The sequence below is a fragment of the Rhinolophus sinicus genome, chromosome 7 (genome assembly GCF_057876585.1).
Source record: "Rhinolophus sinicus isolate RSI-liver-muscle chromosome 7, RSI-T2T, whole genome shotgun sequence".
Taxonomy (NCBI): Eukaryota; Metazoa; Chordata; class Mammalia; order Chiroptera; family Rhinolophidae; genus Rhinolophus; species Rhinolophus sinicus.
This window is the reverse complement of record NC_142507.1, coordinates 55,101,518-55,123,499: the sequence shown is the minus strand read 5'-3', so window position 1 is coordinate 55,123,499 and position 21,982 is coordinate 55,101,518. Positions and strand designations below refer to the sequence as shown.

The 21,982-nt window shown below is 57.4% G+C and overlaps 1 protein-coding gene across 2 annotated transcripts in view; it reads right to left on the bottom strand.

Annotated features, from left to right (window-relative positions):
* The window catches only part of LMNA (lamin A/C), a 38,778-nt gene that overhangs the window by 14,894 nt on the left and 1,902 nt on the right, over positions 1-21,982 (bottom strand). Inside the window, exons 1-2 of one of the 2 annotated variants that reach the window (XM_019711154.3) lie at positions 16,560-16,695; positions 2,094-2,710 (exon numbers count right to left, since the gene is read on the bottom strand). In XM_019711154.3, the coding sequence (XP_019566713.2) occupies positions 2,094-2,449 (356 nt within the window). In that variant the 5' untranslated portion in view covers positions 2,450-2,710; positions 16,560-16,695. Of the gene's footprint in view, positions 1-2,093; positions 2,711-16,559; positions 16,696-21,982 lie in introns of those variants that run through there. The other variant, XM_074319139.2, reaches the window with a different exon arrangement.

Genomic DNA, 21,982 nt, shown 5'->3' with positions numbered 1-21,982 from the left:
ATCCAGCTCAATAAGAGGGCATCCCAAACCCCTGGGTGTGGTCGAGGTACCCAGGCCGGACCACAGGAGCTTACAGACAGCTCTGTATCCCAACACAAACCTTGCCCTGAACTTGGAGCTCTAATTAAACACCTTCTCTCCAGGTTTTAATGGGAGAAATTGGGACAAGACAGGCCTCTCCTCCTCTTCCAAATTCTTCATTCTACTCTTCTCCACCTCACCCTGAGCACAGCAGATGCGAAAGGGAGCAACAAATCCTAGCTCCTCCCACTGGGAACATAGAAGGTGACTGTCACCCCAGTCTGAGCCCTCTTTGTCTCCACCCTGCCGCCGCCCATCAGCCTAGGATCCAGGTGTGCAAATCCACCCCCCTTTGCCGGAAGCCCAGCCTCCCCAGCCAGGATCAGTGGGGGAGAAGAGAGGCAGGTGGCTAAATATAACATGTACACACGCCACCCCCGCCCCTACCCCACGTGCGCACACCCCCGCCTGGTGTCCCAGGCCTGGACAGCTGCACCAGAAGGCAGGGGAGACAGACTGCTGTGGCTGGCTTAGCTTCCCCCATCAGCCAGGAAAGCCCTTCGCCGGGCTCTGCGAAGGTGGTTGAGTGGACAGGTTTCGAACACTGACACTCTCTGGGACTCCCCCAGCTTACCTCCTGTCTGTCCTACTAACTAAATTGTCCACATCACTAGTGAAAAAGACAGGAGCGACCCCTTTCAACAGGAATAAAAGCCCATCTCCCCACACAACTAGCAACTCACTACTCTTTACAAGACATGGATCCGCCACACGCCCCCTGGGCTGGGGGCTGGTGAAGGGGTGTCTAGAGAGCTAAGAGCAAAAGTTTGGAGAAGATAAGGGGAAGTCAAACCATAGGGCCCCCACAACCGCGGGTCTGCAAGCACCATTAGTTCTCTTTGGGTTAGGTCTTCATGGCGAAAAGGGCAGCAGACAGGAGGAAACCAAATTCCTGGGGGGCTGTAGAGGGGCTAAACTTCCAGGCTCCAAAGGTCTTTTTAGAAGAGGGTGGAGTCAAGTAGGGTGGGGTAGGGTGGGGCCGGGCCGGGATGGGTGAGGGAGGAGTGGCCTAAAGCTTCCAACGGCTGGATTTCAAAAATGTCACTGTATTCCCGGTTTATTAAGGCCAAGACCAAAAAAGTCAGACTGAGAGGATGGGACAGAGGAAAAGCGGTTGGGCCTGGCTGGGAAAATGAAAGTGGCTCACCCCAAGAGGGGGAGACCGAGAGGGACAGAGCCCTAAACCCTCCAAGACACCAGGCAGAGGGCGGGGAAGCTGCCCGCCCGGGCAGCCAGACCTGGGCACAACACAACTTCCTGAGTGGGAGCCTCTGCCTCCCTCCCTTGCATTCCTGGGCCAAGCAGGCCAAGGGCTGTGGGAGCTGCGGGGGAGCCTGAGCTGGGATCCACTCTCCTGGAGCTGTTTGGGGGTGCTGTCAGTCCAGGGAAGGTCCCAGAAATGCAGCGAGTGAAGGAGAGTTTCCCAGGTCTTAGAAAGAACCCAGATAGGGCCGGGCCAACGGGGCCACCTCCATGCCCCTGCGGTGTGTGTGTGGGGGTTGTCACCCTGACTTGGTGACCTCTCTCCAGCACCAGTGGACATCTGCCAACTTGGGAGTTTGTCTTAGTGGACCTCATGTATTCAGACCCAGGCTGGGCAAAACTGGCACTGTGCCAAGCCTGCCAAGAAAGTTCTAACTGGACCCTTTCACCCACTGCAATGTGTCCTGCGGTGCCCAGACTTCTTAGACTTGGTGGGGTCAGTTCTGCTTTGCTCAAGTCCCTCCCCGCCGCTCCAAATGGCTGGCAAACCTTCCCCTGACTGAACGGGCCTACCACCAACCCCTCCTTGGCCCTGATGCCCTCACGCTTGGATACCCATCTCCCAGAGACCCCTCCCTTCTCTGTCCTGTCCTGCCGATTTCCCTTGGCACTGCCAGTCACCCGCTAGGGGCAGTTCCGGGGAGGGAGGAGACTATATGGCAAAGTTATCAGCCTCCTGGGGCCGGGCAGGGGTGACCAGTCCGCCCACACACCACCACCTGGGCGTGCGGCCACCTGGTCCCACTCACCGCGCTTTAAGCTCCTTGAACTCCTCGCGCACTTTGCTCAGCTCCAGCTGCAGGCGGGCGCGCTCCTTGGCCACCGAGTCGAGGGTCTTGCGGGCATCACCGAGCTCGGCCTCGTACGCGGCCTTGATGCCGGACACCTCGCGGCTGACCACCTCCTCCGACTCGGTGATGCGAAGGCGCAGACCTGCGTTCTCCGTCTCCAGCGAGCGCACGCGGTCGATGTAGACGGCCAGGCGGTCATTGAGCTCCTGCAGGTCCTCCTTCTCCTGCAGCCGGGTGATGCGGGTAGGCGACAGCGGGGTGGAGCTGGCCTGCGCCCCGCTGCGGGTGGCGCGCCGCTGGGACGGAGTCTCCATGGCCGGCAGGGTGGCAGTGCTGCCCGCGGGGCAGGGATCCCGGGAAGGGCGCGGGGCTCGGGACGAAGGACAGAGGCGGGCCGGGGCCGGGGCCGGGGTCGGGGTCGGAGCGCGCCGGCCGGCAGGCTCTCAGCTTGCTCCTGGCAGGCGTGGGGATCTGGGCCCGGCGCTGTCTGACGTGGGATCCGGGTTGGCTGCAGTGGCTGCGGCGCTCCCGCGAACACTGAGTCACCGGCGTCTGGGCAAAGGCTCTAATAGGTCCTGGGAATGGGAGGAGGGGCCACTGCTCTTAAAGGAGCCGTCGCATACCCATGGGGTGGGGGCGGGAGTGGCGAGCAGAGCAGAGGACAGCCCAGCCCGGGCGGAGGGGAGCCCCACCCTCTCCCTCGCACCTCAGTCTGCCCGGGGCTTCGCTGAAGCTCGCGTTTTGGTTCCCGCTTGCTCAGCGCTCCCGGCTGCAAGCCTGCCCCCACTGCCCCAGGCCTTGGGGGTAAAGGGCAGAGCCAAGGGGTGAGAGTGGGTGGGCGAAAGGTGGGGGTGGAGGGAGAGGGAAAGTGGATTTAAAGCAAGGGAGGGCGCTAGGCAGACAGATCCAGGAAAGGGGAGGGGGGGAGGGCTGAGGCTGGTGCCCATCGGGGTGACTCACTCTTCCACCACCAGCTCCCCCTTTCCTCCCCATAGTAATAGTGAGTCACCCCTACCCCCACACACACACACGTGGGCAGCCCATTCAAAGCTGCCATCTCAGAATGCCAGGGTGGGGTGGGGAAGGAATCCCTGGGGGCACACAGCGAAGTTCCAGATTCTGAGGTCCATCCCCTGACCACCTTCCTTTGGACCCAAGCAATTGGGAAGAGAGGCTGTGTAGGACCCTCCCCCTTCAGTCCCTCCTACCGCTTACCCCACCCTGCCAAATCCAGGGCTGTACTGATTTTTTTTCTTTTTCCAGGACTGTACTTATTTTAATGGATAATTTAAAACAGATACCAGAGCTGTGTGTGCACTCATCACGTTGCCAGGACATCAGGTCCTAGATTTTTGTGGTTCCTAAAGGGGCCTGAAAATGGGAGCAGAGCAGGGGGCTGGATGGCCAGTGGTGAGTTTCCATCCTGGTTTCATCCAGAAAGGGGTTAGTGGGGAACAGGGACAGCAAAGCCCCCACAACCTTGCTGGATGCAAAGGCCAGCACTGCACTTATCTACATTCCTGCCCAGCCAGGTCTACTTCACAGCTGGCTCTGGGGAGGGGCCAGGCCCTCGCACAAAACAGGATCACCCAGGTCCCCAGGCCCGCACCCCAGGCTCCACAGCCTCCATCCTTGGTCCTCACCAAGGACCCCTTTGGTCAGTCTTCCACTCTCGTCCCCTAATCCTGGGTCTGGCCCCACCAGCCACATTATCTTTTCTAAAAGGTGGCAGAGCTGAGGCTCTGGAAGCCATGGGTGCCCTGCCCCTGGCAACCCACAACTTATTCTGATGAGGAACCAGGGTTTCTGTAATATGCAAAGGAAGCAGAGTTGGTCAGGCCCTCTGTTGTGGGTTCTGGAGCTGGCCTCAGATGGACGAGAGGGGCTGCAGTGGGCTTAAGGCAAGGGCTCTGAGTGTTTAGGGAGGGGCCTCAGGAAGGGCGGGGATGCTCAGGTTCCCAGCTCTAGGAGGGTCCTGCGCAGTGCAGAGCATCCAGGATGCACCCATGTGAGGGACCCAGGACTCAGTTACCTCTCTCCCAGGGTGTGGCACCCACCCTGGGCTCCCCAGACAAAACAGTCTTGTTCTGCTTCTCCCTCTTCTGTTTCCCAAACCAGGAGTGGAGGAGGGGGTGGGAGAGCCAGTGAAATGTGAGGGGCAGGGCTCCTGCAGTCCCACTGCCTCAGCCCCCACCACACTCACAGCCCCCCCCCCCACCCTTTCTGGCTTCCCCTCTTGGCTGGGGAAGCAAAACCACACTTAACTCTTCCTATCCCGGACCTCCTCATCTTTGGGGGAAAGAGGCAGAAGAGAGGTGGGAGGAACCCCACCCCAAATTTCACTCTAGGCCCTTTCCAGAGTCCCGGGCCTCACCACCACGAAAATGACCTCAATCCTAAATCTGAGCTTCAAAGCTGGCCTTTCTCCTGAATACTCAGTCCTAACTCTGGATCCCACGTCTGCTCTCCCCCTGCCAGGGTACAGGTCCCCAGTCCCAGAGAAGCAGGAGAAAGTGGAAGAGGCCAGTTCAGAGGACGGAGCCTGCTGGGGGGAGCGTGGCAAGTTGGGACTGGGTGGACCCCAGGTCCCAGTCCTGCCGCTCACCTACTATGTGACAGATAATACATCTGCTACTGACTTCTCTGGGCTTCAGTTTCCTCATCTGGCCAGAGTGGCTACTCTGCTTGGTCTCAAGGCAGTTGCTCACTGGTGGGAAAAACACAGGAAAAGGCAGGACCAAGCACAGTGGCTAAAGGGCAGTATAGGACCCTGACCTGCCAAATGAATTCTAAATGGGTTCCAGAAGCCTGGGAGCTGGAGCATAATCAGAACATAGTGGGTGAGTCCAAGGGATGGTTTGGGCAGTGAAGGAGCTCTTGTCTTGAAGACCAGTGACCTTGGAGGGGGGCCCTCCAATGTTTCCACAGCATCCTGGGCCTCCCTTGAGGACCCTTCCTCCCAAAAGTGCTGTGGGGACAGAAGGGGCCAAGTCTTGGTTATCTGTGTCCCCAACAACTGGCCCAACGCCTGGCGCACAGGAGGTGCTCAGTGTTTTGAAATGAACAAATGCATCTGGCCCTGCCACTTTCAGGAGAGTGACTCTGGGCAAGTTACTGCATTTCTTTCAGCCTCAGTTTCCTTATCTATAAAATGGGGATACTGCAATGATTAAGTTACAAGCATTTGAAAGGAGGGTCCTTAGAAGAGGTAGAGTGAGGGACTTTATAGAAGTGCCTTATAGAGAGACAGAGAATTCACTCATCCAACAAATATTTATTGAACACCTACTATGTGCCACCCACTGCTCTAGACACTAGCATACAATAGTGAATAAAACAGACAAAAATCCCTGTCCTCTTGGAGGTGACATTCTAATGGAGGGAGATAGGCAATAAATAGACAACATTACAGTTTGTTAGAAGGTGGTAAGCACTACGAAAATAAAAATATAAAGCAGGACCTATATGCTTTCACCTACATTCTCAGGTTGGTCCCCAAAACTACCTCATGGGTCGGAGCGGATGTCCCCGTTTTACAGGTGAGGCTGACTTTCCCAAGACTAGACAGTAAGTAATAGGCCAAGCTCAGACTTGGACCAGGCAGCCTGGTCCAAATCCAAGATGTGCTTCACTATCTCATGCCACTTTGGCGGGAGGCGTGGGAGGTGCTGGGGTGGACTGGGGCCCAGAGGAAGTCTGGACACAGGCTGGGCAGAGGCTGGGCAGCCAGCAGAGGTGAGGCGGGGCAGTGTGGGAAGGGCAGGCCGGGAGACATGGAGAGGCAGGAGCTGGGGCTGCATGCGACGGGGTCTGAGGGTAAGATTCTGGCTGCTTGAGAAGGCTGGGGTCAGGAAGGAGAGAAGGGGGGCATGGAGACCAACAAGCAAGGACGCAGAGGCGCTGGCCTGGCAAGAGGCAAGGCCAACGGAGCGGGCTTAGCAGAAGGATGAGACCAGGAGGGATTCCAGAGGCAGCCTGACTCATGCAGGGAGTAGGTATGAGGACCTGTTAGCCCTGTTATCAGGCAAATGGGATCCGCGTTAACTTGTTGACCCTACACAACAGCTCTACAACGTACATACCGCATTAGCCCGCATTAGCCCCATATGACCGACGAGGAAACGCGTTCTTTTAAGGCAGGGTCTCTCTACTCTGGCGCTATTGATACCAGATAATTCTTTGGTGGGGGGACGGTCTGTGCACAGGGGGATGCTTTGCAGCATCCCTGGTCTCTACCCACTAGATGCCAGTAGCACCTCTGCCCCTCATGACAATCAAATATGTCTTCAGACATTGCCAAGTGTCCCCTGGGAGGCCAAATCTCCCCCAGTTGAGAACCACTTGTCTAAGGTCCCATGGTTGAGAGCAGAACTGGAATTTTAACACAGGCTGTCCTGACTGAATGCCCAGATGGTACCCACAGGCTGTAATCCTGGACAGGTGGGGTGGGAGGGAGACCTCAAATGGGTCCTAGGCCATTGGGGAGCCAGTTCTACTCCCCCATAGGGCTGGCAAGGGGTGACTTTTGGAGGCGGGTCTAGGGAGTGGGGTGATTTGGACAGTCAAGGCCATGGTTTGGGAATGCCTTTACTGTGACTTAGTTCTTGAGGGAGGGTCCCTGTCTTGTTCATCCTTTGATCACAGGGTCGGGACAAAACAACTGTTAAAGTGCTGAGTCACTCATGCCCCATGCACAGGTGATGGTCATAACCTTGAAAGTGGAAGGACTTGCCTGTCCTTTAGGTGGCTGCCATGTACCAGGCACCGGGCTAGGGGCTGCCTGTAGGGGATCCTATTTCATTTTCACCTCAGCCTTACTTATGAGGTACGTAGGATTGTCTGCATTTTAGATGCCAAGAACCCAAAGCTCCGAGAGGTTGAGTGGTTGGCATGAGGTTGCACAGCGGAGTAGACTGCCTTCTTCCCACCCAGATTCAGCAAGGAGGAATCATGCAGGTTCAGAGCGATTAGCTCAGTTTAGCTCAGTGGGGAAGGCTCTTAGAAGGAGCGGGTGATCAAAAGCCATTTGTAAAGCCAGAGAACCCCTCATCTCACCCGTAAAGCCCAACGTACTAAATGACAGAGGTAAAGTCTCTCTAGTAGGGAGGTTTGGGGGCCCCTGCCTGCCATGCAGGAGGCCTCCAGGGCTCTGGGAAAGAAGCCCCTCTCTTTACAAGTGGGCTTCTGAGGCCAGAGGAGAAAAGACCTGCCCAAGGTCACACAGCCGGGCCTGCCCAGAACCCCCCAAATAGCACTCTGACCACATGTCACACTGTCACAAGAGACATCACTGTGGGCAGATCTGAAGGGGCTAGCCCATCTTAAGCAACCCGCATGAAGGTTACTAGGAGTTACTAGGATGAACGTTACTAGGATGGGCCATCAGCCAGAGTGGTTGTCTTCCCTCACTGCTCCAGCCGGCCGGAAACGGCTGGATAACACCTGGCTGGCGCCTGGCAGGTCTCTCCCTGGCGACCCTTTCACAGTCAAGATCACTAACTTAATCCTCTCAAGTCTCTCTGAGGTGCACAGAGCGAGCACTGTGACCCCCCTAGTACACATGAGGACACTGAGGCTGGGCCCCTTTCTCAATGTCACACAGCTGACAAGTGACAGAAGCAGGCCCGAAACTCCACGTCTGCCTGCTACACCCACCTCTCTTCTGCCCAGACCCCAAGAAGACCAACCCAGCAGCAAAATCCTGGAGGCCAGTAGCTCCTTCCCAACATTCCAACCCCTCCCCCCTGCTGTTATCAGTGTTACCTGATAACCAGTTGGCCCACGACCGCGCCCCCCTCCCGTGAGTCTCATGCTCAGAACGGTCACAATGCACACTACAGAACGCAGTCCTGCCACAATACACACCAGAGCAGAGCCAGTGGAACAGAGAGGCAGCAGTGACATCCCCTTCTCTCCTCTCCATCCCCCAGCTTTGGCCCCGCCCGACCTGGTGGCGGTGGGGGAGGGCAGGTAGGGGTGGGAAGGGGCGGGGCAGCGGGGCCGTGGGCGGGGCCATGTGGACGCGCCGCACCGCCCCCTTCCCCCCATCCCCCTCCCGCACAGCAGTGGGAGCTGTCGTCCTGGAGGCGGGCAGCGCTGCCGGAGGGTGCTGACGCAGGCGCCGCGTGTGGGCGGCCGCCTGCGAGTCTGCATGTGTTTCTGTGTGTGTGTGTGGTTGCTGGGGCCTCCCTGGACTCCTAAATGGGGGTTTCCTCTCCCTGTTGCCAAGGAAACAAACAGAAGCGCCACAACTCCAGGCAAGTGGCTGGAGGAACGGGTCCCCAAACCCCTTGTCCCTGCACACTTCCAGGAAGTGAGGCAGAGAGGTTCCCCTTTCACCCTCCCCACATCCAGGTGCCGGGCAAACGTTTGTGGGGCCTGAAACCAGAGTGGTCAGCTGTCCGGGTTTGCCGAGCCCTGGGGAGTTCCCAGGTACAAGGCCTTTCTGTGCTAAAACCGGGCCAGTCCCCGACCAGCCGGGACAGTTGGCCTCCCCAGGAGTCCGTCCAGTTTCTGTGGGGAGGCCCTCTTTTAAAAATATGAGGCTATCTTTTACAAATTTTACAGGGGCACATGGCAACGTGGCAGGGCAGGCTTCTCACTGGGTCCTGGAAGGGCCTGTGCAGTGGGGGCTCTGCAGCTTCACCCGCCTTCGCTTCCTAATGAATATGCCCGTCCCCAGTCCCTGCAATCCCCAAGCTCCTCAGGCCACAGGAGTCAACTGGGAAAGAACTCTAACGGGAGGGTGGTGGTGAAGCAGACGTCCGGAGGGGTGGGGCGGAGCAAGGGGCACTTTCTGGAGAAGTGGCGGGTGGCAGGTGGCTAGGCAGGGGCTCTGCCCCATCAGGAGCGCCTGGAGGGAGGGACTGTGGGATGGGGAAGGGACTGCCCAGCGCCAGCGCTTCATGCGTTGCGGGGAAGCCAGAACTTCGGCGCTAGGAGGAGTCTTGCGGCATCCTGCAGGCCAGCCCTTCACTTCGCGACCTGACTCAGCCCAACTCCCAGATTCCTCTTTGCCCCGTCAGTCCAAAGTTTACAGGGCACTCTGAGAATCCACCTCACTTTGGCTCTTGACCGCTGAGGGGCTCTTTATGACAGGGACAGGTAATGGGAAAACGGGTGGGGCAGCGGGGCCTGGCTGGAAAGGACAGGATGCACAGGCCCCGGGAGGGGCCCAGGGGGCATCTGTTTCCTCTTGGCCAAGGTTCCCTCCATCCTACCCCCAGCGGAGATGAAAATGGTGCTGGCTTCCTGAAGCAGAGCTTCCTGGCCTGGTAAGGAGGGCCAATACCATGTCCATCAAAACATCCCACATTACCTCACCTGTCTCCCCTGCCGCTCCAGGGAGCTGAGCTAAAGCTTAGGGGTGGAGGTATATTTCCTGTTGGGGCAGAGGTGAGGTCCTGGGGCTCTGAGCACCAACGATTGCCAGGAGTGATAACCAGGCTGGGCTCCCAGTGGGATGGGGTCGGGAGAGGCAGGGGACCTGTCTGGCTCAGGGGTGGGGTCTCACTCAGGCACCTTAGTGGCTCTGGGTGGAGGATGAACCATGAAGGGTAGAACGCAGCGGGAAAGTGGGATGAAGGGAGAGATAAGGGTGGGTAAAGGGAGGAGATTGGGGAGATAGTACCACGAAGGAGGAAGAACTGAGTTTTGAAGGGGTTTGGAATCACATCTGGAGTCTAAGCCAGGGGGCCAGAGAGTGGGGAGCTGGGCAGAGGGGAGGCCCAGGAATTGAGGAGAGGGGCAGCTGCCCGGACAGACACCAGCGCTCCAGCCCCAGATCCTGGTGGGGCAAATATTTACCTGGCAACGGTTGCTAAGCAGGGAGGAAGGAGGAGGGAGGCCAGTAGCTGGAGGCCTTGGAGGCTCCTCCCCATCCCTCACAAGAGAAAGCTTGGAGGCTGAGTGAACCATCCATACTGGCCCGGTCGGCTCAGCTATGTCCCTTCACGTATCTTGGGGTCACCTCTACCCACCCAACAGGCCAGAAGGCTGGGCTAGGTGGGATTTAATCCCTGGGCTGCCAGGCGTTTCCCCCCCACCCCCAGGACAGCTCTTGGCAAAACACCCACTTCCCAATCCGCTGGTCAGTGGGGGTGGAAAGGTCCAAAGAATCAGGATACAGTGAGGAAAGAGATGCTGAAGGAGGGAGTCAAGATGTCCAGGAGACGGAGAATGGAAGAGAGGATGAGGTGGCGGAAAGGAGGGAGTCCATCAGAGGCAGTGAAGGAGCAGGTGGGGGGCTGATGGGCCCAGAGAAGAGGGGTCCTCAGGGGCACTCCCTGCCCTGGCCCCTGGGCAGAGGCGGGGGAGGGGCAGAGGAGAGGAGGGTGTGCTCTGATGGAGCCAGATGTGGCCCATGTGACATGGGCTGTCTTTGGCATGGGCACAGTGGGCAGGCTGAGCTGCCAGGAAGGATTAGTCAGAAGCGGGGAGGGGGGAGGAGAGCTAGTCCAGGACCCCCAAGGAAGCAGATGGGAGCTTTGGGGAGGCTGGAAGGGCTCAGCGCCTGCGAGGGGAGCTGGCGGGGGCATGGGCTGCCCTCCCCAACCAGCCTTCAGGTTCCCATCCATTCCCCTGGCACAGCCTCCATTTCCATGTGCAGAAAGACACCCCTTCCTAGGGCCCAAGATGTGTCCGTCACACAGGGGGGACTCACAGGTCCCCTTCCTTACCCACCTCCTCAGGGTAAGTCTCTGCTCTGCAGGGCTTCTCCCTGGGGGTCCACAGGTTCTCACCCTCTGCCACAGGCCCTCTGGAAATTGGGGCACAGAAATGGGAAGGCACAGAGCAGAAGCTGCTGGGGCTGAGAGGAGGGTCCTGGAGCCCAGGCTCCCCGGTGCTGATGGGGGTTCTCAAAGGTCGAAGGGTTGGCCAGAGTGGCTGCCACCCTGAATGGGGGCAGACAGAGGGCTGTCACTGTGAAGCGACACCAGAGGAGGGACTTCTCCAGGATCCCATAACAACATGAGCCAGGCCAGAGGGGTGGGGCACCCCAGAGCAGACCTGAAGGGTGGGCCAGGGCACAGCAGGTAAGGAAGACCTCTAGTGACAGAACGAGGGACCCCTGGAGAGCCAGGTCCAAGCTGGCAACCACAAGAGTGTTGTTTTCCAAACTCTCATCGGAAAGTTTGAAAAATATACATGGAAACATGACTCACTGCCCCCTCCCCAGGGCCCCCCTTTCCTGGTTTCTGTGATTTTTCTCCCAAGAGTTAATTCAAATCATATTCTCATAGAAACCAAGCTTAATGAGGGAGGGCAAAGAGCAGCTGAAGGAGGTTGAGAGGCGCCACGGGAGGGGCCGGAGATGGAGAAGTATGCTGGGCAGGGCACACAAGGCTGCAGGGATTGTCCCCTGTGGTCACCTGGGGAGGGGCATTCAACTTCCAAACACCAGCCCAAGTGAAGGGTGGGAGTAGACTCCACTCACACCAGTACCACCGAAACTGGGATGGCCACCACATCCCAGGACCAGAGCTGGCCTTCTGGCCTCCTCTTTGGAACCCCACCCAGGGCTGCCACTGAGCCCGGGGCTGGGAGGGGGTGGTGTGGGGAGCTCTCTGAACTCAGCCATCTCCACTGCTCCCCCCAGCCCCCAGACTTTTGTGGAACAGGCAAGGGCACACCCGTTCCTTTGAACCAGGGAGTGTCCCACCCGACAGGGTGTCTCTGGGCCAAGAATTCCCAGCTTGTCCCTCAGAGGGGGACTGGGCCAGGACGAGTGGCCCTTCCACTGCAGAGTTCCTGGAACAGGACTCCAGGCATTCCCAGGGGTGATTCCAGAGCTTCCATACTCGTCATCCTTGCTTGGGTGTCCCAGATGGAGTCTCCAGGCCTCCCCAACCCCCCGCCCCCTCTGCTCCTCCTTCCTTCGCCTCTCCCTCCAGCTCCCTAGGCCAGTGAGTCCCCAAGTCCTGCGGGGTCTACCTCCACAATCTGTCTCCATTCTGCACACTGCCTCCAGCTCCCGTCCGCTCACCAGAACCCCTGGGTGACAGCAGCGCCTCCCTGCCTCTTCCCTGCCTCCGCTCCAATCCCTTCTCCACCCTGAACCACAGCCATCTTTCCAAAATGTCACCCTCGGCATGTTTCCACCAGACTTCAGACTAACAGAGCATCCCACTGTATTCGGGACGGGGTCCGGATCCGTGAGTGGGCTTGTCAAGCCCTCCACGACCGGCCGTGCCGTCTGCGGCCTCCACCCTCAGCCTGCGGATGGCAGCAATCACCACCTCTCGCCTTACGTCTAAGCTAACGCCACACACTTTACCTGCTGACCAACTCCTCCTCATGCCCCAGGCGCAGCTACAGGTGCCACCAAGACTGGACCAGTGTTGCCCTTAAGCCAACACCTTTCGTCATCCTGTAGTGACGCTATCTGTACACCTCTGATTCCCCCATTAGGGGAGCGCCCTGAGGGTGGAGGTTGGGGCGTCTGGCCCGCTTCTGTCTTCCCAGCCCCCAGCACAGCGCCTGGGACACAGGAGGGGCTCTGGTCGCGCTTGTGTTGACCATGTCACCATGCCTCCATCATGAATCAGCACCCTCAAAGTGCTCAGCTTCTCCCTCCACTTATTCCACACCCCACTCTTCAGCGCCTGATGCGAGTGTCCGTTTCCTCCACGCGGCCCTCACTGTCTGCCTTCATCAGAGCAGTACATGTGCCCTGACTCCACGTCTCCACACCCAGCCCGGGGCACATGGTCCCACCAGCGGTGACAACAGCTACTGTTTATACAGCACACACTATGTGTCGTGGCTTGCTCTAGGTTCTTTCCATTCATGGCTCATTTGATACCTAGAGCAGGAGCTAACAAGAGAGCTTGGCCGGAGAACCTGACTTGTCTGAGGGATCAGGACAGACCTGTCCAGGAGGCCGAAACCCTGCAGCCATTGCGTGTACAGGAGGAGATGGGCATAGGTTAGGCCCTTAATGAATGTTTATTGAGGGAAGGAACAGTACAATTGTCTGCCTTTATAGCAGGTTGTATCACTACTGAAACATTATCTCCGGGCAGCCCTGGAGTAAGCATAGCTAGGTCAATATTCTCGTTTTATAGAGGACTTAGTCCAGGTGAGTGGGAGGGACCTGCTTCCGGCCACACAGGTAGTAATGGGATCTCATTCAAACTGTGGCACCTCCAGGGCTGTGCAGAGGGTCCTGTGTGGTCCAGGACAGGGGGCCGCTGTGCTGGGGGCTGGGGAAGGGGGTTACTGGAGAGTTTTCAGGGGTCAGGGCTGGGGGGAACCTCGGAGACCACACATCCAGTGGTCTCAACTCTCACTGGGCATCAACACCACTTGGGGGAGGGGGCTTTCCAAAGTGCCAGCGCCCAAAGCTCAGATATGTTGATTCAGTAATTGGTCTGGGGTGGGACCTGGGCATTTTCGGTACCCACCACTTCAGTCTGTCATCTTATAGATGAAGCAGCTGAGGCTTGGAGTGGGAATTATGGTAACAGCTAACCACGCACGATGCCACACTGTTCTAGGTATTGCAGGTATGTTATCCACCCGACCCTCACCAGGACGCTGCACTGAAGCCACTTACTGCCGGCTCCATGCTACGGTGAGAAAACAAAGCCCAGTGGGTCCAAGGTCACACGACCAGTAAGTGGTGGAGCTGGGATTCAAACCCCAGAGACCTGGCTTTGGAACCCACACTCCCAACCTTGACCCCACAGCTGTCAACTCCAAAGTCGCCAAGCAGCCAGTGGGAGAGCCAGGCCTGATCCCATATGTCTGGGCAGAAAAGTCCGGAAGCCAGTGAGAGTGGGTAAACTGAGGTCAGAGACGCCATGGTCCAAGTGGGAGGCCTGGAGGCTCCTGAAGGGGCTGAGTGGTGCGGGGCTGGGCAGTGGGCACCTTCTTCCCCAGGGCCACCCTTCACTGGCCTGCCTCCCTCCCCTCCTGTAGGGGAGCCCTGACCAGCCCCAGCTGAGCTGTCACCCTCCCTGAGCTAATTGATGCAGCCTCCTAATTGCTGATGACAAAGAGGCAATTAAGCCCAATTAGGGAGCAAGAGAATTAGTGCTCAGCTTCCTTGGCCTCTGGGCTCCCCCCCACTGCGATCTCCAGGCACCTGCTGCCCACCTTCCCCTCCCCCAGGGAACAGAACTGCTACTTGTATTGACATTGTCCCAGTTCACATTCTTTCTTTGCTCTCCCAAGGGTCAAGGGCCAAGCACCTGTTTGTCCCCCACCCTCACTGCAGGGCAGCTCAGTCTCCTAGGCCCGCTAGACAAGTGCATTCGCATCACCTCATAATTCACAAGTACTTGGCCACCATCCCATCCCCCCTACCCACAACCCTGGAGGTAGGGTACCCCTCATCATCACTGGGGCTCAGGGACAGCAAGTGATTTGCCCGAAATCAGAGTCCACTTTGACCCCAGATCTCGTACCCTTGATGTACATATGGGATAAGTCGGTTGATGGCACCTCCGTTATTCCCGATGTAACACGGCAGGTAAACGAACTGCTCCACTATGTCAGGTTGTCCCATGTAACCTGCTGTCTCCTTCTGTTCACCTGCCTGACTGTTCCAGAGAACCCAGGGCCAAATTCAAAAGCCAGGAGACGGGCTCGGTGTGAGGGCCCTGGGAGTAAGCACGAATTTACTCTGTAGCCCTGGAGAGACTGTTTCCCGCCGATGGGCCTCAGTTTCTCCATCTACAGAACAAGTGGACTGGACGGGAAGATTTCCACGGCCCTTCCTGCTTCCACCCTCTGCTACAAGGGCAGAGCTGGTGAGGGCTGGGCTTTCCTCCTGCATGCCATCAGGGCCTGGGGGGGGAGGATGGGGATACCCCTTTCATACTGAAAGTTGGGGGCCCCATAGCTCAACAAGAATGAAACCATCCTGACGGCAACTGGGGGAGGCCAGGCAACTCCCTGGCCTGGAGGATGGCAACTCCCAGGCTCTAGCGGGGGAGTTGCAGGACAGACACCACACACACACACACTCCTGCCCCCAGGGCCGGAACACAAAGAAAACTACGGGGGAGGGTGGAGGAGAGTGAGAGCTGGGCTGGGTCACAGTTCTGGCCCACATCAGGCCACGCATTCTGGCAGCCTCCGACCCGCCAGTGTTGGGCCAGCAGGGAGGCGTGGGGAGCTGGGTCTTGGCCACACTCTAACTTCCATGCCTTTGTTCTTCCTTTCCTGCTCTGTGAGTCTTCACAAGCATGGTTAGCGTCAGGCGAGCCTGGGTTCTAATCCTGCCTCTGCCACTCATGTCCTACCTGTCACCCTGGGCCTCGTCTATAACATGGGGTGACAGTAACCCAGCAGGGTCGTCGGGAACAATAAGTGAGATGCATGCACAGTGAGAGGGCAGAGAACCCAGTTCCGTCCTACACCTGGCAGGGTACGGGCTCCGGGGCTGGGCTTGGGGGAGTGTGGCTGAGCACCCAGGAACCACAGGGCATCCGGTCCCGGGCACCCAGCACCCATTACCCAGTCCCTCTGCAGCAGCCTTCCCTTTCCTGTGGTGAATCACTGTTCACAGGCCCTGGGGACCCAGGAGTCCCCGGCTTGCCACAAACACTACCATTGTCATAGAAACCGGGCCTCCTCCGCTGATTGATTTCACCACATTGTCCCCCACGCTGTGTCTGGTTCCTAGATCTCAGCTTTTGACTCATTGATTGAACCGCTTCTCGTTTCAGGTCCCTAAGATACTGTCAGCCTGTCCCCACTCCGTGGTCTGTTCCCCCAGCCTCTGAGCCAGGGCCCCACTCCCTTCGCTGTCAAGTTAGGCAGGGCACCCCCTTAGGAAAACATCTGTCCAGGGGCAGGGGCGGTGAGCGCGGCAGCCTGGCTGCCGGTCAGGAGCCCAGCCAGCATCACCCGCCCGCTCAAACGCAGCCCGAGGCTGTGAGACCGGCCAGGGCAAGGGAGGTGGCCGCGGGCAGAGACCGGCGGGCGCTGGCGCCACCTGCTGGCCGGGGGGACCGGCCCCCCCCCTCCTCCTTAACGGTGGCCGTGTCCAGACTAGTCCAGAGTGGCAGAAGGCCCTGGCTCTGTGTCCTCTCAGGGGACAGCCATCCACACCATTTGTTCATCCGTTCAATCACAGATATTCACCATCTGTGTGTCCTCATGGAACCAGCAATTAAATCACGAGTGCCTCCAAAAGGGGCAGCTGGGGGCGGGGGAGGATGGCAGAGGACCAGGCACCCGACCCAGGCTGCGGGTTTGCAGCGGCCTCCCCGGGGGCGGGATGCCTAAGCCCTGAATAATAAAACCAACATTTATTAAGCGCTTTCTGTGTACTAGGTGCCATGTCAGCACTTACATGCCTCTTCCCACTAACCACACAACCCCATGAGGTAACTGCTCCTATTATCTTCGTGTTACAGACGGGAGAACAGGTTCAGAGACAGTAAGTGATCCGCACAGGCGCCGCCCGCTCACCTGCGGCCCAGGTTTGGAGGAATCCACACTCCCACGGTAAGGGAGGGGCACGCGTGATCCGGCGGAGGAAACCGCAGACATGGAAAGCTCGGAGCCTGGGCACAGGGACTAGGGCAAAGGCGCCGGAAAGAAGCGCCCAGGGAGGGAGGAGAAACGCCAGGGAGCGAATAGAGTTTGGAAGTGGGAGGGACCAGCAGGGTCAGAGATCAAGCCGGATGAAACCTGAGATCGGCCGCAGCCCCAGCTCTGAGAAGGCCCTGGTCAGTGTGGGAAGAAGGCTAGGCCCAGAAACTGGGAGTAGCTGGTCCCTTTACACAGGTCTGAGGTCAGGGCTTGGGCCAAACAACAGACCTTGAAGTCTGCGAAGGCGGCCCGGGAGATGCGCAGTTACCCCCGGGGGCGGTATGGGGGTACTTCTAGGGAATAGGCAGTAAGCGGCACCGGTCATAGTGTCCTCTCTCCAGCACCCAGCCTGAACCCATACGTGGCAGGAACGCAGTACTGGTGCGAATTCACTGGCAGGACTTCTGACTGGTGTGGCTCAGGAGGGATCTGCCAGCGGGTGAACCCCTCCCCTGAATCACGGAGCCTTGGCAGTAGCATGCCCTTCCTTGAGAGGGCAGGGGAGTCTAGATACGCGGGTCAAGTGCTCCGGCCAGGGCCCCTCCACCCACAGGCCTTCAGGCACTGTTCTCCCTGCCAGGGACCCTCTCTGCCCCCTCATCTTGGCTGTCCCCCACTCATCCTCCAGAGCTGAGCTTAGGCGACCTGACCACGCAACGGCCCTCCGTGGCCCTCCTGAGTCCGCTGTGGCAGCCAGCATTTACCCTCCACAAGCACCTAGCCCACAGTGCTGTCAAAGCCAGTGTCCACTTTCTGCGAGCTATAACCCACTCACTGAAAGCCCCCCAGGACAAGGGAAGTGTCTCTCCACAGCCTGGCAGAGGGGAGGCACTCCATAAAAATGTGTGTGGATTAACTGAATGAATAAAAGGAAATTACCGTGTGATACTGAACAAATCACTCCCCATCGTTGGGCCTCAGTTTCCTCCTCTGTAAAGTGGGGGCAGGACAGTGTGGAACAGTGATGTGCGTCTATGTGCTTAATAACCTGTGGGGAAAGCCCTGGTTTGCGGCAATTGCCAATTTCGATGGTGCAAATTCTCTCACCATGGCTGGTTTCAAGTTGGACCATGGGCTCTCACCAGCACGGGTAAGGCACCTCTAGCTCACCACTGCAGGTGGGTGGCTTGGGCCAGAGGGCCTCCAAGGCACTTTCTAGGTCCAATATTCTCGTACAAGGCCCCTCCCAGGAGCCTGTGGCTCGGAGGTTAAGCTGCTCCCCACTCTCATTACCTCCCCAGCACCTCCAATTATCTCTTGTACCCAGTTCTGGGACCTGGTGCCCTTTAATTGCCGCGGTGTGCTCAAAGCCCTAAAAAAAAAAAAGGCCCATGTGACTGGAGTGGAGAATGGGAGGGAGGGCAGGGTCAGCTGGACAGGTGTGCTGGGGCCAGAACGTGACGGACATTCTAAACCACACGAAGGCATTTGGGCTTGAATCTAAGGGCACAAGGTTTTAAGGGAGAGAGTTTCATGGTCAGATTTTTTTGTCAAATGATCTCTCCGGCCACTGTGTGGAGAATGGATTTGAGGGGGCAGGAGAGATGAGAGAAGAGGAGGGAGACCAGTTAGAGGCTACTGCAGACAGCAGATGATGGTGGTGTGGGATAGCAGGGCAGGCGAGAAGTTGTTGGACTTGGGAAGTGTTTTGAGGTGTAGTGGAGCGGACTGGTTAATGGACAGGATGGGAGGAAGTGAGGGGAAAGGCAGGAATCATGGATGGCTCCTGACTGCTGGCTCGAGCACCCATGTGGATGGAGATCCTTTACCGGAAATGGGGGAAGAGCAGGTCTGGAGTGTTGTGGCAGCACCGGGACTAAAAACTCCTGGTACCAAGCCAGCATCTGCCTTCCCCGTGGGGACCGCTGGGAGAAGGCATGGAGAAAGTGGGTCAGAGGAGAGGGGACACGGCAGTGGACGGGGCAGAAGCCAAGGGCACAAAATAATGGTAACAACAGCCGACACGCTGCGCTTTATACAGGTCTGGTTAGAGTCTCACAATATGAGTAACCTTTCTAAATTCGCCACCTCACACCTTTCTACCCCCATGTCCTGCTTTATTTTTCTCCATAGCGATTTCCACTACCAGAAGTCACATGATCTCCTTCTTTATTGTCCCCTCCCTTCTGTTTCGTTCAGTGGTGTATCGCCCAACACAGCAAGTGTTCAATATATAGTATTTATTGGATAAAGATTTTAACTGTGGATTAGGTAGGTATTATTATTATTCCCCTTCAGACTCAGGTAGTGGGACTCAATGCCTGTTTCCTTAGCCTGTCCCTTGAACAGTGTCTCCTGGGGACTCAGGAGGGCAGCTGGACGCGAAGCCAGCGTTAGGCAGCTGGAGGGGGCTCAGGATAACCTGGGGAGCTGGTCAGACCGTGAGGACGTCCAGGTCTCAGCCACCTGGGTTTTTATCCTGAGTCAGGAGTAGACTGGTAGCCTCGATGTCTCCCACATATTGGATGACCTGCCAGAAAAGGGCAAAGTGGAGCTTGAGAGGACACCTGAGGAGGCTGGGCTGGGCAGGGAGCCCTCGCTGGGCAGGAGAGAAGCACCTGGGCCCCAGAGTGGCAGCCTAGACTGGAGCCGCTCCCAGCAGTTGGCCTGCAGCGCCACCTCGTGGCCAAGGTTCAAATGCACTTTTTTCTCCAACTGTCCCGTTCCTTAGGGTCCAGGCAAAGGGGACACCCGCCCAACCAGCAAGCCCCCCTGGGCACCTCTGGCAACCTCCACTCATCCCACCAGTGCTTTCCCTTCGCGTGAACCTCACTCATCCTTCAGGGACTCCAGACCTACCTCACCCAGGAAGCCTCTCCAAACTGCTCCAGCGTCAGTGACCACTCCCTCGTCGGTCTCCAGAAACTCACTGGCTGTCACTGTTTACCTCTGGGGTCCTAGGCTCTGGAGTCAGACAGATCTGGCTTCGAACACTGGAGTGTCCACTTCCCAGCTGTGTGACCTGAGCAAGGTACTTAACCTTTCTGAGCCTTAGGTCTCTGGTATTCAGCAAAGATGGCGATTCCAGCCTCACAGTTGTGACAAGGATTAAATGAGATCAAAGCTATGGAGGCCCAGAGAGCCTGGCAGTGAGCAGGCACTCAGGAAATGGCAAGTCCCTTCCTGCCCCACTCTGACTTCTTTCCTTTCCTGAAAAAGGTAGCATGATGGAACAGAAGGCACAAAAGAGGAGTCACAGGACTAGGGTCCTCTGGGCCATTAGGTAACTGATGAACTCATTCATTCATTCATTCAACTTCGAGTCCACCTAAGACAGTGTATACAGTGAGTGTGTCTTTTATATCTGTTAATTCACCTGTGCCAGGCTGTGCCTCATGCCTCAGTTTCCTGTTAGTGCCTAGCAGAGAAGGCACTATATATACAACAACCCACCAAGGGCATGTATACTGCCTCCCCCTCCCTGCCCCAAGACAGCACCCTGCTCTGGCTGGCAGCAGGAGCCTCTCCCCCTCCCTCGCCCCAGCCCGAAACCAGAGCTGGCGCCACTGGGTGAGGAATCTGGGGACCAACTGTCACAGCTCCGGTATCACCTGCCTCCGGGACGCCTGGGTCCAGCCCTGAGTCCCAGAGAGTTCCTGTCAGCCAGCTGTCCTGCGGGACCCTAGCTTGGCCCCAACCCCTCTGAGCTGCTCTCCCGGGGGAAATTAGAGAGTGCAGGAGACCTGGTAGGGGGAGCTGGAGGGATCCCAGGGGAGGAGCAGAGGTGTTTGTCTGTCCAGGTCCAAAGCTCAGGCTGGGCTTTGAAACCCTTGGAGGTCAGGTCCGTAACAACAGAAGGACCGGCAGTGATCTCCTCTCTCCTCCAACTGCTGTAGCCCTCCGAGTCCCAAAGACCATCTGGCTCTCACATTGACTCCCATGATCACTGAGCCAGGTAGACTTGTTTCTGTCCTGCCGAGGGCAGAGACCAGGTTTGGTATTTCTTTTGTGCATCCTACAGAATTTCCAATATATTCTCATTGATTGAAATGAATGAGCTGAGTGTGTACCAACAACAGAACTGGCTGCACTCTCAGGAGCAAAGTGGACATCCTGTAAGGGAGGGGGGCATTTAAGAAAAGAAGATGGAAGCCCCATGAAGCAGAAGAGGGGAGGTTCAGCTGACTAGGACACATGGACATGGGTAACAGAACCTCTAGAAGGGCCAGCCAGCTTGGTAGGGCACTTGGTGGCAGCCTCCTGTGTCTCCCTCCCTCTCTTCTTCCCTAGAATAGGGCAGGGAGGGGCAGTATCAGGTGTGTGCCCCCTTCACTTGGTACCTGGTGTCTATTCGGAGATATTAGGCACCCAGTTTTGCTCAGAAAATAGAAGGGACACAGCTCTTCACAGACAAGCAGTCTGGATCACCCACCCCACTCCTGCCCTGCAACCAGGCCTGTGCGTGCACACGCGTACCCTTGCACAATGACACACATACAGCCAACTGAACAACACCACAGCGTCCTTTGTTCCTCAGGCCTGAGGCCAGGAGCCCTGTGTGTGTGTGTGTGTGTGTGTGTGTGTGTGTGTGTGTCAGAGTTTGCCTGTACTCCAGTGCTCAATAGGAATTATTTTGGGGATTACTGCTGTTTGTCTGAAATGGTCTTATTACTGCAAGTCTATCTAGAACTGACTGCAAGAGACTCACGGTGGGTCAGGATCTCCTCCAGTGCCTGGCACATTGTAAAAGCTCAACAGGAAGTAGTTTGCTGAATGAATGAATGAATGAATGAATGAATGAATATTAATTAATGAAGACCACAGTCTAGCCAAAGCCAACTGTAAGGGGAGGGCAACCAGGGCCAGGAAACTAACATTGATCAAACACCTAAGAGAGCCATGCATCAGGCCAGGCATTCAGTTTATGATTTCCATTTTAGAGATGAGGAAATTGAGGCTCGGCAGTAAATAACTGCCCAAGGGGTAGAAGCCACAGGCAGCATGTCTGGCTCGAGGCCTGCCCCTTCCTCTTACACCACGAAGCTTCAAATACACTGTTACAGTCAACACATGCTTACTGAGCTTCTGCTGTGGGCAGGGCTGTGTGCTGGCTGGGCACTGGGGGGCCAGGACAATGACAAACATGAGAGACACGGTCCTGTTCTCTAAGGTCCTGAGGGGGAGAGATATGTCACCTACACACCTTTCTGGTCATAAGGCAGAGAGTGGAGGAGGGGAGTCCCCTGAACAAAGGAGGCCAGCAGCCTGTGGGAGCAAGGAAAGGACTCATCAAAACCCTGCCCCCGAACCTGGCCCCTCAAGGTGCCCACCTTTGGGCTCCTCTGCTGCTTGGACGCTCT